Source organism: Acanthaster planci, linkage group LG11 (genome assembly GCF_054643075.1).
Source record: "Acanthaster planci isolate LZ-2023a linkage group LG11, COTS_SCS, whole genome shotgun sequence".
NCBI lineage: Eukaryota > Metazoa > Echinodermata > Asteroidea > Valvatida > Acanthasteridae > Acanthaster > Acanthaster planci.
Window position 1 is genome coordinate 14431381 of NC_141787.1, and position 17135 is coordinate 14448515.

Genomic DNA, 17135 nt, shown 5'->3' on the forward strand with positions numbered 1-17135 from the left:
ACTTACTCTCACAAGGGTATTCATCCCAAAATATTCAGTTACCTGAGAGACTAAATGATTCTGGGCAGTCATTCAACAGACACAGGCTGCTAAGCTTTCTTCAGAGGTTGGTAGTTTGCCCAGTGCCGTCATGATCATGGTCATCATAAATGGTATCCACCAGCAACCAATCGACGACTGCTTTTAAAATCTGTAGATCTCCTACACAATTGACCAACAATGCAGTATGATCGACCAGTAGGGCAGAAACGGATTAATTAGATCGTACCCAACAGATATATGCTGCATTCATGGACATCTTGCACGCCTACATTGTTTAACCACAGTTTTAAAAAATTGTCATCAGTTATTTTAGAGTGAGAACCCTTCAGTGATGGCCAGCAAGGAGTTGAGCCTGTGGGTGCGAGACAGCTTGCATGACCTCCTGGGCATCAGTGACCACTACATAGCGGACTACCTCGTGGGCCTGGCGGGCAAGTCCAGCAGCGGTGGGGACTTCATCCGGAGGATTCAAGACACGGGAACTATCGACGTCAATGCCGCCGTCAACAAGTTTGCGCACAGACTTTGGGAGAAGGTCAGTACAAGTGCATTTCTAAAACACTGAATGTTTCAGATGTTATGCCTCCTGCTTGAAGTGGCTTGTACCAATAGACGGCATCATTTCCCTGCTGGAATGTAAACGCTTCTGAAAACATTCTTCATTTGCTTGAGTACCATCGTCAGTACTTGCAGGAGGGTTGATTGAAGTAGACTCTGCTAAAATATGGGCCGTATGAGTGACAACCTCCTCAGGAGGTGAAGTGATTTGAGCTTACAAGTGACGCCTGTGTATTGCAGTTGTCCCTGTGCGTTGCTAGTCGCTCTCGTAAACAAACCACAAGTTTGTACTCAAACTGTTCACATTTACTTGCACACACTGCACCGAAGTAATAAATCTACTCTCAGTTGCCTCACAAATGAATGGAGCTTGGAGCGCCCTCCTGCACAAAGCCCAGAGGTAGTCCTCTCAAATTCATCCCTTTGTTTCATTCCTCGTGCTCCTAGCTTCCCCGCAAGGTGTCCAGCAAGGAGACAAACCGTGCTCGCGAGCGGGAGGCCATTGCGAGAACCAAACAGAACCAGAGCTACAAACTCCTGTCGGACGATGAAGACGATGTGACCGTGACGCGTGCCGTGCCAACAGTAAGTGGAATGTTCTGCGCCAGCAACTTGTCATTCAGAGTTGAAAGTGGTTACTCATTAAACCCAAATTGCCCCGATACCTTTGAAATTTGCAACAGGGTCTGGAAGCATTTTTCATCTAAAACAATTTTAAAAATGGTTGAGGCTCAACTCAGTTCCAGTCTGGTTTTTGTATTCCCATGAATTGGTTTGAAGCGTCACCATCATTGTGGCGTCACTGTGTTTTTTTTTCCAGAAGCGAGAAAACCGGGAGAAGGGAAGCAAGAGGAAGCACATCCGAAAGAAGAAAGAGGAGAGCAGCGACAGTGACAGCGACCCTCAGCCTGTCAGGTCAGTCTCCAGTCATCAATTTTGAAGCCACACTTCTGGTATCTACATGCTGATTGGATAGGTTTTGCATCCTTGGCTCTACCAAAAGGGGGTGGATACCTCTGTGATTCCATTTTCATGTTAGTAATTTTCTGGGTTTTTGAGTAGTGCTGAGTGATAACTCATGGGTTTGAGATGTAGAAGATTTTACATAAATAGCCCTGGCATAACTATTGAGATCATCTCGAGACCAGACCCAAGTAATGGCTGAGCAATTACGAGGAGAACTTTTGTTGCCGAACAACTTGTGACTTGAATTCAGACTGGAGGTCTTGTGTTGTTCTGATGTGGTCTTGTGATGGTCTTCAGAGGTCTCGACCTCAACATTGATCTGAGTGACCTTTATACCTCATCCACAAAATGTCCAAGTGTCTCAAGACCCTTTCCCCACTTCACCAAATGATCCAAGCGATACAAATTGGTTGGCAATTACTTGTCCTCTCCATGGTAAACTTTCATGTTCTTTAACCCTAACACTCCTCAGTCCTCCAACAGGTGAAGGATTGAGGAGGGTTGGGGATAAAGTACATTTGCTTTCCAAAGTGAGCTCTGCGCAACTGGTTGATGTTTTATTGCAGGACGAGCAAACACGCGAAGCGGGAGCCCACCTCTGGCTCAGAGTCCGACGAGTGGGACAGGGAGGAGCGAGAGAGAAGACGTGACCTAGAGGAGAGGGATGCATTTGCCGAGCGCCTCCGAAACAAGGACAAAGAGCGCACCAAAAACGTCACCGACAAAGGAAGCAAGAAGGCAAGCCTTGTGGTATCTTAACATGTTATCAATTTGCACAGCTCGTCAGTCAAGATGGTTTTTATAGAGATTGCTCATACGTTGCCTAGATTAAGCAACTTTCTGTGAAAATTTGCAGTCTGAGATCTTGTTTGCTGTGGCAAAGCTTTATCGGTGATATAAGAAAACGGGGGATATCTCTTGTGGAGGGTTGGATAAGCAGATAGTTGACCGCCTGTAGTTCGTGAATGGTTGTATAAGAATCAGTCTTTGAATAAGGACTTCACAAAATTCACAACACACTGGTGCACAGTCTCAATCTTGCAAGCATCAGCAACATTCTGAAGTAGAGAAATGAAACTTCGTCGCGCGTCCCACTAGTCCGCTGTCAAGCTGCAGACAATTTGCCTGTGTCCGTCTGAGGCACCTCCTTATAATCAGCCATGCCCGGCTTCAACAGTGCACTCCTCCCTCATGCTCTCATGACAAGTCTCCTCGAAACACCCCTTACAGGCTTACGAAGAGGCCAAGAAGAGACTGGAGATGGCAGAGCAGGACCGGCGGAAGCAGGTCCCCGACCTGCGGAAAGAGTCGCGCCGTGAATACCTCAAGAAACGAGAGGTGGACAAACTTGAGGAGCTGGAGGCCGACATCGCTGACGAGGAATATCTCTTCTCATCAACTGAGTAAATACCCTGGGCTTTTCAGTACTTTTTCAACTGTTGAATTCCATTGGAAGCCAGCTATATAAAATTTTACCATAATCTGCCGACTGCTAAAGGGACGTAGGATTTTCAGAGCCCTTTTGGGACCATTTTGGCGATGTGTCATGTGTTCTAGATCTTGTGCTTGAGATACCCGGGGCTCGGTATAATCAAAGTACGTGGCATCTGGGATTTCAGATTTGGCTTTTTTTTTGTGCATCTAGATTGACTTCCAGAGAAAAGAGAGATCTGGAATACAAGAAGACAGTGCTGAAGTTGGCCCAGGATCACAAGTCGGCCGGGGAGAAGCAGAAAGAAGGCAGGTACTACATACCCAAAGAGGATGAGGTAGGGGTTGTCCAATTTCTTCATCATTTTGATATGAGCTGGGAAACATTAAAGACACTGCTTTCTTAATTTCAGTTCTGGAGAAGTGTATTGCCTTGTTACATCAATCCTCAACTCCGTTTTTACAAGGGTGGGATTTCTCAGAAATTTATGGTTTTTGAAGGTTTAGTCATTCATATTGTGCTGCTTTGTAGCAGTTTGTACGAAAAACCCAGGGGTAGAGTCCAGATAACCATGATTCACTTTGGAGAGAACCCTCCCCTTTGTTAGCTATTCACTTTATTCCGTTACTCTATTCACTTTGCTAGCTAGTCACTTTATTTATTCGTGTCAGTGCCACTTCCCCCTGCTGAATATTTTGTGAATTACTCTTCATCTGCCAATTGCAGCCCTGATTTTTGTTTTTCCTCAGAAACCCTCAGACAAGTACATCGAGCCCGTGCTGGAAGAGGCGGAGCTTGGGCCCAGGTCCGAACAGCAACGATGGGAGGAGGAACACGTGAAGTTGGGCTCCATGAAATTTGGAGCCAAGGACGCCAAACAGAAACACAAGGTGTGAAGATGCTTCACAATATTCACTGCCTAGCAGTGACAATCCACTGTGGTTACCCAATTTGTGTGATCTGAAGGTCCTAAATTTGAAAAATTAACGACGCCGCTCGCCGTCCGGTTCCAGCTGGAGTAGTTCTAGATAAAGGCTTACGTTTGCAGCCAAATACAGTTTGTTCTCGTCAGTTGCTCATGATTCTGGTTTAACCCCTTCACGGCAGAATTATTTTGACCGCGACATTATTTTGACCGCGACTGCTAGGCTGTGGTATGACCTGAATGGAGGGCTTTGTCCAGCAGCAGGCCCCATTGAACCAGCAGCTGCATGGTGAATAGATTGTATGTGTGGTATGCACTAATCCTCACACAACGGTGCGGTAGTAGCAGTCCTCCGTAGTGAAGGGGTTAAGTTTGTAAATATTTGGCATTTGGCAATACTGGCAACTTGCATTTCAAACCCTGCAGGATTTTTTGACAGGGTTAGGTGGAGTATTGTGGCATTAGTCTAACCTCTGGCGTTTGGGCCTTCAACTGCCTGGTTCGTACTTGTGGAAAAAAAAAATTTGGATCTTACTTCAGAGTATTCAAGATTGCCAGGAATTTTGTGCCATGGGAAGTGCAGGTGCAGTGTTGAATGGAGTGGATTTGTCTTGAACAGAATTTTATCATTTTATCAGCGCAATTAAAGTCCCCTCACTTTGCGGTGAAGGAGGAACAAAAAGCCACTGACATCACAAGTGAAGAGAGTTTGGTTTTTTTCCCTCATCCCTGCACAGACTAGGGAGTACGATCTAGTCGTGGACGAGTTGGGCGAGATTGAGTTTGTCAGTGCAATGCAGATGCCAGGAACTCGCGACAGGGTAAGTCACACAAGCCCCTTCCATAGAAAAGCCCTTTTCCCCTTGGTAACACTGCATACCATGATAAACCCGTCCTGAAACATGTGAATGTTTGGCTTCGTCCCCTTTGCCAGCGTGATTCAGGCCTATCGTTTCAAAATCAGACTGACGAACTGTAAATTGTCGTCTTACAAATGACACCAACACAAACACGTTGCTACCAAAGACCTCCACTGACAAAATTCTTCAATTTGGATCACTTTGAGGTGTGAAAATCAGCGGTTGGGGGGAGGCATTGTCGAGAGTGAACGTGACCTACTCTGCCTGGTTTTGGGTTGATGGGTCACAAGTTGTAAGGCAGAGTGGTACTCGGTGTCATCCAAGAGCCTGGCTGGGTGGGACTGGAACCTGTGACCTCCCTCTTGCTAATGCTCATGTTAGAACCACCTGACAACCAAGCTTGCTAGGGTCATGTAGCTGGTTCACATTCATTCAAGCAGCTGGCTTTACAGTCAATAACCACAGATGGAAAAAGTGTCTTTAACCCTAACTCCCCAGAGTGACTTATTAGGAACCGTACCCATTCACACAAATTCCAACACCATATGGTAAACTGTGCCCAAAAACTGTTAGACTCTGTTTATTTAGGGTATGCCTGAACCCATGTTCAAGCACAAGCAGTTTAGGGGTACAGTACCCAGTGCCACAAAGTCACACACTTTACTGGTGTTCCCTTCTGTGTGGTTAGGGAAGGTTAGGGTTAAGGGCTGAGGGAACTTTGAATAGCCCTGTGTACTGATGACGTAACACTGTGTTTATTGCAGTGCATTGTGGGATAGAATGGGAGTCGTCAGTGCAATACACTTCTCATAAGCATATGTGTACGATTACCTGTTTCCGAAAGGCAGTTGCTTTATGTAATCCTAATTTCAAATCTTCCAGAGAATAATTTTCCGTGACTGGAAATGTTAAGATTGTGCCAGTTACTTACATGGGATTAAGCGTGTGTGGTATTTCCCCTACTTATGGCATACGACGGCCAGGTACGCCCTACTGTTCATCCCCATCCTATCCCAGCATGCACTGTGGTAAACGCAGTGATACATCGTCAGTGCATATGGATATCGATGGTTTCTGTCTGTGCTTTCAGTCGGAGCCCGAGGAACCCCAGATCTCCGAAGCCCAGAAGAAACGCATCAGCATCGCCGAGACTCGCAAGAGCCTACCCATCTACCGGTTCCGGGACGACCTCCTCCAAGCTATCCATGACCACCAGGTGCTAATCATCGAAGGAGAGACGGGATCAGGAAAGACCACTCAGATACCACAGTACCTCTATGAAGCGGTAGGTGTCCTCAGTGTGGAGCAGAAGTCAGGACGCCAGACAACCATACAGCAACTAAGCGCAGAAACCAGCTCAGGCTGTGTCTAAAGTACTTAGCAACAGCCTGAAATTACGCACCAGTCTATGGTAGTGGCCGTAGCCAGTTCCCATAGAGTCGTGTGTACTTTCAAGCCGCAGCCAAGTGAGCCGGACTCAGCCTAAGCAGAGAACCCAATGTCCTTAGCAGGAACGGGTTATTAACCAAAGACATGTGCAAATAGTATCATATCTGACCGGTTCATTGCTGATTCATGCTTAGCACAAAAATTTGCTCTGCAATCACGACTGCTCAGGGTTTCCGTGAAATTAAGCCCGATTTTCTTTTTCGTGCAACTAGCTACTCCTGCTTATCAGTTCTGATATTTTTGGTTCGTGTCTAGGGCTACACGAAAGGTGAAAAGAAGATTGGCTGTACCCAGCCCAGGCGTGTGGCAGCCATGAGCGTGGCTAGCAGAGTAGCGGAAGAAATGAACTTCAAACTTGGAAATGAGGTAAGGGAAAACCTCAAACCCTGCACTCCATGCGAGCAACTTTCATCTTTTCTCTATAATTGGCGTTAGTCCATGCTCCTTTTGTAAACATCTTTGCTTGGAGCTCAGAAGCTTCTTTCTTTGTATCAGAAAGAAGAATATTCCGTTCTGACTATTGCCCTGTGTTTGGCTTTGCTCAGGTCGGCTACAGCATCCGTTTTGAGGACTGTACGTCAGACCGAACGATTTTGAAGTACATGACGGATGGTATGCTGCTGCGAGAATTCCTGAGTGAGCCAGACATGGCGGGCTACAGGTAATGACACTTCGGGACTTCCATTGGCTGGCGCTTCCTTTTTTTCTGAGTTTCTGATAATACAGGCCCTGGGTGCTGATCATACAAACATGATTATGTCTGGATATGAGCTATAACGGTGCTTTAAACGGGTACACATTTCCCATTTCTTTTGCCACTGACTAAGTTGGGAGTTTAAATACGATTCCAATCAATCCCAACTGCTGCAACAGATCACATCACATCTTTTACAATGCATTACAAAAAAAATCTGCCATCTTTGAAGCCAAGCCGTGTCGAAATTGGGCACCCTGCGACTAAGGCTTCAGTCTTTGCAATTGAGTTGCTATAGGTAAATGTCACAGCCACAGCCAACACTGTCCATTTTTGGACATGCCTTGGCGTCAAAGATGGCAGATCGATGAGGCTTGTTGGAACTGTAAATAAAAATGGGTGTAGACAGTCAGCGGGACCTTTTTGCTGACAAAGAGGAGGAAAAGAGGGAGGTTTTGATTTGGAGGTTTATATTACCCGAAACTTCTGACTTTCTGTGTTTTTCCTACATTTGGCAGCGTCTTGATCATCGACGAAGCCCACGAGCGCACCCTCCACACAGACATCCTGTTTGGCCTGGTGAAGGACATTGCCCGCTTCCGGCCTGACCTCAAACTTCTCATCTCCAGCGCCACGCTGGACACTGACAAGTTTGCCGAGTTCTTTGATGACGCCCCGATTTTCCGCATCCCCGGTCGCCGGTTCCCAGTAGATTTGTTCTACACAAAGGTACATAGGGTACCAGGCAGCGGATCAAGTCTTCCAATAAATTTAGTGAACTTGAAGGAAGGACAGTGTTGGATAATACGTTTGCCATAACGTATCATGTCATTATTGTAAAGGAGGATTAAGTGTTGCAGGGTTACTGACCAGAATTACTACTCAAATGAAGTTAACCACTTCCTGCCGGGGCAGTTATCAATGTTGATGATGCTGTGCTGGGATATTTATCATTTTTTTCTGTTTTCAAAATTCTTTAAAATTTCCTATCTTCATATACTGGACATTTACAAACACGTGAAGAACTGTCTGGTGACCACTCTAGCCTGACAGACAAAATCTAGTAACGCCTGAGTATTTCAGCCAGGCCTGCAGCCTTGTAAAAAGAGGCCCGATTGTGCGGTGTTATATAACTTTCTTTTGTTCACGAACCTGGCTCAGTGTGCCGCTGACCTCTTTTCAATAGGGGCCAGATTAGCATGCAGCGGTGCTGTATGGCTCATCGCTGTGGTGGTGGAGCGCTTTTGTCCCCGGTGGTAATCCGCTCGCTCTAAATGCCCCAAACCGTGGTATACGGTTTCAAAACAACGCTGGATTATCTCCCCTTTTGAGAGTGAAAAAATGTCGGTAATTCCCAGCAGTCTGGTCTTTTGTTACAAGGTCCTGTTCCCTTTGTCCGAGTTCGAAGACCCTGGCTATGCATATAAAGCAAACTTGTCCGGATCCCGAATCCCGGGAGGGAGTGGCTTAGGACCTCTTTTTATTTTGTGTATACTGTTTTTCTATGAGATATTTTACTGCTGAAAATGTGCATTTAATGTTTTTAACCATTTTAAAATTTTGTATTCTAATGAGAACACCATCTAGACAAACAAAAAATGAAAGACCAAGACCCCACTCATTGCTTGGAAAAATATTACCAGTTAAGAAAAAAGTGGTCCTTATGAAACTTTTTTGAGTAGTATATCTTAGCTAATGTTCTCACTTTGCAAATGTCAGAATGAATATTCACGAGGACTCTGCGTGACAAGTCATTTTGATTGGCAACAGGTTGTTGCAAAGCAAACTTTTTCTTCAGTTCTATGTGACTTTATCGTCAAACAAAATTAAGTTATTTTACTCCGCTTTTCGTGCAATTGGGCAGATGCCACTTTTCTTCGCATCAAATTCTTTGATGGAGAAAAGAAGAAATTGCTGACCAAATAATTGTTGGCTCGGCACCTTTCTGAATCGTCAAAGTTTGTCCACGGTGTAGAAAACTATTGACACATTCCTTGTACTTGAATTGTCAAGGGGCATCAAGCCCTATCCAAGTAACAGTGGCTGGGCTCTACCTTCCTCAATCCTGCATAATCCTCCTGTACCTGATGACAGATTGTTGAAGATCTGAGCAGGTGAAGGTTACAGAACATTGGAAATGTCCCAGTGTTTTGGCTGTGTCTCAGCCACTTCCAGTAGACCTGTGTATTGCTGTTAGCCGCAGCCAAGCCAATTAGACACCGCCCTAAGCTAGTCTGTGCATCTTTCCTCGCAGGCACCAGAGGCTGACTATTTGGATGCCTGCATCGTCTCTGTTCTTCAGATTCACGTCACCCAGCCCATGGGGGACATCCTGGTTTTCCTCACCGGTCAGGAGGAAATTGAGACCTGCATGGAGATATTGCAAGTAAGTAAACTTGAAAACTCCAACCCCAAGTTCCTTTCCAGTGATTTTTTAAATTTTTGAATCAACTTACAAAACTCAGCGTTTTGAGTCGGTTAGGGTTCCATTGGATGTGACTGGGCATTGATATGAGTTTTGGCACAGAACTGGCCAATTTCGAAGAGAAAATTGCCTTTTGTTTGTTTCAGATGTGTAGGTGCAGACAGTTTGATAGCTATTAGTCAAGTTCCATGAGGAACAGTCAATCACTTGTTGCTTTTACCTGGTACCCGGGATGTATTTCATGCACAGGTTACCAGGGAAAATGAACCAGCAGTCAATAAATAGCTTGCCGATTAAACTTGGCCTTTGAGACCAGCAGTCAACAAGAAAACAGAGTTGCAGATACATATTCTCATGCCTCTTTCATTAATTCTTTTTAGGAGAGAGTTCGGAAACTCGGCACTAAGATCCGGGAGCTGATCGTTCTCCCGATATACTCCACCTTACCCTCGGAGCTCCAGGCTAAGATCTTTGAGCCCACGCCCCCCGGCAGCCGCAAGGTGGTCCTGGCTACCAACATCGCCGAAACATCGCTGACCATCGACGGAATCATCTACGTCATCGACCCGGGTTTCAACAAGCAGAAGAGCTACAATGCCAGGACCGGCATGGAGTCATTGGTGGTGACCCCAGTGTCAAAGGTCAGCTTGTAGAGTTCACAAGTCAAAATCTGCTTTTTGCAAAAGTGTGAAATTACTTTGATGTTGGATGCTCTTAATAAAAAGTAGCAACAAATGAGCCTCTTTATTTGCATTTCCTCATTAATCTTTAAATGCGGGGAGCATGTGCTATTGAGGGCGCTATGCTGCCGAGGGAAGAAAACCAACTGGTTGGAATGTGCTGTTTGCAAGTCTGGTTTTCAGCCCACAGTCAGGTCAAAGTCCGTGCAGCGCGGTATATACATCTAGTTTATGCACAATCTTTAACTGTGCAATTGTGCTGAATCAAGCATTTATGCATCCTGAAGTCAACTCTTTATCAACACCGAGCAGCAACTTAAGTTATTACAAATCCATCATGCGCATGTAGTGTACCCTTAACACTTGGGGTGTTTGTGAAGGATTTTCACCAGATGCTTTCTTACACGTGTGACCTCGCCTCCAGACCTCAAACCTGCCGGCAAAATGGCTTTGAAGTTTAATATATCCCCAGAGCAGATTCCCTCTCATTAGACTGTAACTTTGTTTTATGCAGGCTTCAGCCAATCAGAGAGCTGGAAGAGCAGGCCGCGTAGCCGCCGGGAAGTGTTTCAGACTCTACACGGCCTGGGCTTACAAGAACGAGCTAGAAGAAAACACCATTCCTGAGGTAAGTCTGCGCCCTGTCTCTTTACAGAACCTCGGCTCTCCTGAGTACGCGTCAAAATCGAAAAAGTCTGACTCGGACTCCTGTTGGCATATTCGTATTCTCCTCACCTTTGACCTGTGTGGCCCATGTTCACATCCAACCCAAACCAGCATTCAAAGTGGGTTCTTATGCCCTACAGAATGTCATTCCGGGATTTCTTCTCTCCTCCGAAACTGTCTTTTTTTCTTTTACAAGATAACTCGTTGATGAATGAATAAATTAGAAATACTGTGTGTTTTAGGAGCCTTAATTGATGGATGCTCAGAGCTGTGGCATCCAACAGGCACTGTGCCCGGGGCTTACAAAAAAAATACTTGAATCTGTGAAGAATTTGATGGACCTACAAAAAGACAACTGTCGGCTTCTGATTTTGAAATGTTCATTTTGGAAAAGTTTCAAATGAACTAGTAGATGGCACACCTGTAAGCATTAACATGAAGCACGAGGCCACAACTAGGGTGAAATTCCTTAGGGGCATTCAAGGGTGCACACATTGTTCCGGGGGGTGGGGCGGAGGGTTGTGCACATCTCAACGTTTTCAGATGGGGGGCACCTGGGGTAGGGGACCTATGTGGGGCACATAACCCCCCCCCTCCCGGTGATGGCAATGGCTCCCGCACTTCTTAGGAATGGGAAATTGGTGTTGGTACCTATGACTGGCATGGCCTATGGAACGCTGGTACCTGGCCTACAGAATGCCTAATCTGGTTCCCCCACGGTGCTAGAACTGAATGTTTGGAACTTGGAGGGATATAAGTTTTTCCCGATGTTCTGCTGTGTAGATTCAGAGGACCAATTTGGGCAACGTGGTGCTCCTCTTGAAGAGCCTTGGAATTAACGACCTGATCCACTTTGACTTCATGGACCCACCGCCTCACGAGACCCTGGTCTTGGCCCTTGAGCAGCTCTATGCCCTGGGTGCGCTCAACCACAAAGGGGAGCTGACTAAAATGGGCCGACGGATGGCTGAGTTCCCCGTTGACCCTATGCTGTCCAAGATGATCCTGGCCTCGGAAAAGTGAGTGCTCTGGCCTGAGTTTTTTGGGGAGGGAGGCCTTTAAAGTGGGAAACGTTGCTTTATTTTTGTAGTAAGCAAAAATGAGCCGAGTGCCAATCATAGGGGATGCACAGCGTATTCCCAAAAATAGCGCAAGGAAATGTTAACCATTTTAAACAAATGCCAACTGTCAAATGTCAGAATGTTGGATCTGACATCACAAAATCACATTCATGTTCAATTTTGACCTGGCCTTTGGGAGGCTATGGCTCAATGTACACCTATTCACTTGTGTATCAAGAGTACGAAATTGTCACAAACGAGCATTTGAAGTCTTTTCATGCAACACAATTAGTGAAAGCACGCAGATGTCAGGGAAGCTCAGATGAACCCGCCGGTTCAGAATTGACCCTGATTCTAAAATCGCCCAAGCACAATGACACGAATACAGAGAGGTTACACTCCTCGTCTCCAGGTACCAGTGCACGGAGGAGATCCTTAGCATCACTGCCATGCTCTCGGTCAACAACGCCATCTTCTACCGGCCCAAGGATAAGATCGTCCATGCTGACAACGCCCGGGTCAACTTTTTTGCCCCCGGAGGGGACCACTTGACCCTCCTCAATGTCTACAACCAGGTGGGCGTGGTCACTAGGAAGAATCTCGTTTCCCTCTTCCATTTTTTGCATGTTTTGATTTTTGAATGCGATTTTTGTGACAAATGGTGGAGGCAGTCTTTGTCCCTGGGAGCTTCCCAGAAACTGTCCAAGGTTTGTTCATGACTTTTTGGAGCTAGGAAGAGCTTCACACCAATGTATACTCAAGACAACGGTACTCTAGAGTAGGGACCTGGTCATGGACCCCAAATTACCACTTCATATCAATGGTACAGTCAAGTGCTCTGTTCCTCGCTAAACTTGATGCGGACCGATAAAGCCATCTGTATATATCTGTACTGTGTGTGGAGCAGTCAGAAATTCTGTGGTTTTAATTAGTGTCAGATAGTTGCAAGGTGTAAAAACTTGTCTTGTGTTTATATCTCTTTACCTCTTTACCTGTTTCTTTATTTTTTCCTAGTGGGTTGAGACAGATTTCTCTACCCAGTGGTGTTACGAGAATTTCATCCAGCACCGGTCCATGAGGCGAGCGAGGGACGTCCGAGACCAGCTTCGGGGTCTTGTAGAGAGGGTAGAGATTGCACTGACGTCGGCACCTCATGACAACATCACGATCAGGAAGGTAAGGTCACACCACAGGGACTGCCCCCCTTCCCCCAATGGTCCAAGGTGTGCATCGGCTGCTTGTGGGAATAACACTGACCCTTTGCCAGATCTGGGCTTTGTTCTGATGTCATCGGTTGATGTTCTGGTGATAAAACATCACCCTTAATATCAGGGGTATAGCATGAAGCTGATAGAAAAGCATCAGGCTTGTCCCCAATCCCACTGTTATTCTCCACACCCCAAGAGGAGGGGAAGGTACCAGTCTAGAAGTGAGCCCTTAACCATATGCTGCTGGATCTAAATTGAAGCTGCATGACAAGTTCCTGGGGAATTTTCAAGATTTTCCGTTCTCAAAATTCTTCAAAATTTCATTGCTTCATTTACTGGACGTTTACACCCACACGAATGACTGTCTGGTGGCTACACTAATCTGACAGACAACATCTATTGATCCTGAGTATTTTAGCCTGGCCTACCGCCTTGTAAAGAGAGCCCAGATTGTGCGGTATTGCGTACTTTCCTTTGGTATTTTCCGAAACTGGCCCAGTGCGCTGCTGGCGTCTTTTCAAATGCAGCCAGATTAGCCTGCTGCGGTATTGCATCGCTCATCCCTGCAGCACTGAAGCACTTTTGTCCCCGGTCGTAATTCGGTCACACTGAATGCCACATATAGTGATATACCGTTTCAGAAACCAATGATGGATTACCTCCGCTATTGACAACTGAAAAAATGTTGGCAATTCCCAGTAGCCCAGTCTTTTGTTACAAGTTCCAGCTCCTTTGTCCGATTCCGGGCACCCCGGCTATGCGTACAAACCTAAGGTCTCTGGTTCTGGGCACCCCAGCGCAAAGTGGTTAATACCGGATTCCGTATGCTTTTCCACACTTCAAGTGTCATAGTATACCAGCCACGTGGCCTAAGTTTTAGAGCATGGTTTGACATTGTTATTTTCTCTGGTGCTTCCGTGTCAAGGGTACAGCCTTACCCACGTTTGCTGATTGTGTGACTTAAAGGCCCCCCAAAAAATACTTGGTCCCTGGTCAGACCAATCTTCCAGAATTGATGCAGCAATGCAGTTTTTTGGGGGGGATGGGGTTGGCTTTTTAAGACTGGCAACGGACACGGAAATGAGTGGAATATTTAATCAAAGAGCAAAGGCTAGTAGTAGCACGTTGCATGTCATGCCACCATTGTTGTTGATCAGCTGGCTGCAACTTTGTAACCTACCCATGGTCTACTGTTTGTGTTCGACATCAACATTAGACAGTCGTAACGGATGTATCAGCGACTACGAGCTACCCATAAATTAGTTTGGTTCCTTGAATAAATTGCCCTTCTGACTTGTGGCCAGGAATCAGTCTACTCGTGAACATTCAGGCAGTGCAGAAAATTTTGAGAAAAAAATTGATGCGCACTTCCAAAATCGACGCGCGCTGACCAGAGACTGACTATTTTTTGGGGGGGGGCCTAAGCCTTAATATGTAACTTGAAACTCATTTGACATCCCTGTGTCATTTCTGTTTCATGTCTTGTGTCAGGCCATCACCGCAGGGTTCTTCTACCACACTGCCAAGTTCAGCAAGGGGGGCCAGTACCGGACGGTCAAACACCAGCAGACGGTCATGGTCCACCCTAACAGCAGCCTGTTTGAGGAGCAGCCACGCTGGCTCATTTACCATGAGCTGGTCTTCACCACCAAGGAGTTCATGCGACAGGTGCGACAGACCATTCTGAGATCTTGAGGAGCGCTATGTCTCAACTTAAAACTCACTTTGTTATTGACTCTGAAACCACTAAGCCAACGGGGAAACTTTGAACTTTCAGTGTCAGGGAAAATGATATTGCTGTAGCTGGAACAGGAAGCTTGGGTTGAGGTGAAATCTCAAAAAGTAGAGATTTGAGTGAGTGAGCGAGCAAGTGAGCGAGTGAGTGACCAAAGACAAAGCTGGAACACTTTGCACTGGCTGTAGCTGTTGAGTCTGTGCAGGAGTTCTTAACGGGGCATTTTGGAAGCATTGTTTGTGTACCATTCATGTTCCCACTTGTCACACAGGTTGGAAAACTGTTGTATTTATAAACTTTGGTTTAGTCTTTAATAGTTTTCAGAACCTGGAATACTTCACAGATTGTTCCAAGTGTTACAGACTAGCACTTGTTAGATGAAAGGTAGTCAGACCATGTTAGATGGCACCATCTGTGTTGGATGCTAGAATCAATTTTTCTTTCCCACTTTTGTTGTTGGCAGGTTATAGAGATTGAGAATGCCTGGCTGTTGGAGGTGGCCCCCCACTACTATAAGGCCAAAGAGCTTGAGGACACGTCCAGTAGGAAGATGCCCAAGAACACGGGCAAGAGCAGGGAGGAGACCAGAACGTGATTTCTCCAGGAATGCGTCATGGCCAGCCGGCCGGCCGCGTCCTGGGGACCGGCAGTCTAATGTTGAGACTGTGGGAGGGGTATTCCTGATACGTTGCGGTGGATGCACGGCGCAGATTATCAGCCAGGACCTTCTGCCTACATCCTGCAAAGTCCAGCAAGTGGATTTTTCTTGGAGGATATGGTAGGATTGAGGATGGGAGAGCCTCGATACGGTGACTTCTCATCTGGGCTGGATGCACGAGGATAACAGGCGATGGATTACTCATAACCAATGCAAAAGTCTGTCAAAATGTGACAGGCTCTCTTGTCTGGAGTACTCAAGGCTGCTAACATCTAGATTGGGAAACAATATTGTATCATTAACGCCATGCTGCCGGGTGCTTTTAAAAATGCAGTGCATAATTTTCAAGATTTTCAGTTTTAAAAATTCTTCGAAAATTCATCATTTCATTTTGTGGACATTTACACCCACAAGAAGGACTCTTTGGTGGCTACTCTAAGCTGACAGGTATAAACATTCATTGACTCCTGAATATTTCAGCCAGGCCTGCCGCCCTGTAAAGAGAGCCCAGAATTGTGAGGTGTTACGTAATTTCCTTTGTCCCCAGTGAATGCGAGTGGCGTCTTTTCAAATGCGGCTGGATTAGCATGCAGCGGTGCTGTCTCGCTCATCAATGGGGCCCAGGAGCACTTTTTTCCGCAGCGTTAATCCGCGGGCGCGCTATGACCCAAAACAGTGGTATACTGTTTGAAAACAGTGACGGATTACCTTAGAAAAATGATGGCAATTCCCAGCAGCTGGTCTTTTGTTCTGAGTACGGTCTTTTGTTACACGGACCAGCTCTTTTGTCCCATTTCGGGCACCCCAGCTCTGCATTTGAACCCATGGTGCTCGAAACAAGGTTCTCCGGCAGCAAGTGGTTAAACCATAGAAGGCAATTTAGAGGACACTGATTTGTGCGCATTATGTGGAAAAACCTGGATCTTTCAGGAATGCAGGTATGTTTAAGTCCATGATGGCAGCGGTACTCGATTATCTACTCCATTATTGTAACGCATGTTAGGGCTGCCTGTAATTTGTCTTGTTTGGATTTTCACCACGGCTTAGCTTTATCTTGAATATTTTTCTTTCTAAAGAAATATAAATAGGTTTAGGTATGCATGTATGGCAGCTTCCATTTTTATGCTCTTACGATTATTTGGCTCCGGTTTTGGTCAGCAGAGACGTAGTCGAAAATTGGCAAAAAAATACATGGTTTTGCTAATCTCAATCCTTCTTTTTCCATATCTTTAAAAATTATGGATTCATCAATATTGGAATATGTTCCCTCTTCCATTCAAGGACATTTCTGAGTCATTTACATAAAAGTAAATTTTTGACCAGATTTGATTAAAAATGCAAGGTTAACCCCTTGCAATTTTTGATTTTTTAATTTTATCTATACCCTTTTGAAAAGAAATTGCTAACTGGGATGACAAGGTCCATGAGACACATTGGACAAAGGCAAATGTGCTATTTCTAAGGAGTAATGTAAATATTAACTTTTTTCATTGCCCAAAGCTTTGAAACAAGTGACATGTGAGTTTGTTTCTGCATTCAATTGGGGACCCTGAACAATAGAGGACAATAAGGTCCCCGATTGACAGAGGGTCCCCGATTGACAACTGTGTACAAAACATATGGGTGGTCTTCTAAAAAAGTTAAAGTACAAACAAAAGAGGAACAATAGGGGGTCCCCAGTTGCAGGCAAATACACACTTGTGTGTACAGTGAAGTGTGCCCATCTTGGAACAAAGAACATCTCTGCGTCAGTTGAAAAAAAAAAAAAAAGCAATT

General features: G+C 45.6%; 2 protein-coding genes across 2 annotated transcripts in view; both read left to right on the forward strand.

The window, feature by feature from the left end:
- Nucleotides 1-474, forward strand: part of dars2 (aspartyl-tRNA synthetase 2, mitochondrial) — a 167953-nt gene extending 167479 nt beyond the window's left edge. The window contains exon 16 of the mRNA XM_087143670.1: nucleotides 347-474. Within this exon, the coding sequence (XP_086999796.1) occupies nucleotides 347-360 (14 nt within the window). The 3' untranslated portion in view covers nucleotides 361-474. The remainder of the gene's footprint in view (nucleotides 1-346) is intronic.
- dhx16 (DEAH-box helicase 16) lies at nucleotides 374-16469 on the forward strand. The gene is made up of 20 exons (XM_087143671.1): nucleotides 374-577; nucleotides 1048-1185; nucleotides 1421-1515; nucleotides 2133-2304; nucleotides 2797-2969; nucleotides 3212-3335; nucleotides 3748-3888; nucleotides 4661-4744; nucleotides 5874-6068; nucleotides 6488-6598; nucleotides 6778-6893; nucleotides 7445-7655; nucleotides 9181-9312; nucleotides 9732-9992; nucleotides 10546-10659; nucleotides 11481-11716; nucleotides 12171-12333; nucleotides 12773-12934; nucleotides 14458-14634; nucleotides 15165-16469. The coding sequence occupies exons 1-20, from the start codon at nucleotides 374-376 to the stop codon at nucleotides 15294-15296; spliced, it is 3141 nt and encodes a 1046-aa protein (XP_086999797.1). The 3' UTR covers nucleotides 15297-16469.
- The last annotated feature ends 666 nt before the right edge of the window (nucleotides 16470-17135 follow it).

Coding starts and splice junctions, on each gene's coding strand:
- dhx16 (XM_087143671.1), top strand. CDS start 374: ATGGCCAGCAAGGAGTTGAGCCTGTGGGTGCGAGACAGCTTGCATGAC. Junction 2,305..2,796: donor CCGACAAAGGAAGCAAGAAG/GCAAGCCTTGTG, acceptor CACCCCTTACAG/GCTTACGAAGAGGCCAAGAA. Junction 14,635..15,164: donor CCAAGGAGTTCATGCGACAG/GTGCGACAGACC, acceptor TGTTGTTGGCAG/GTTATAGAGATTGAGAATGC.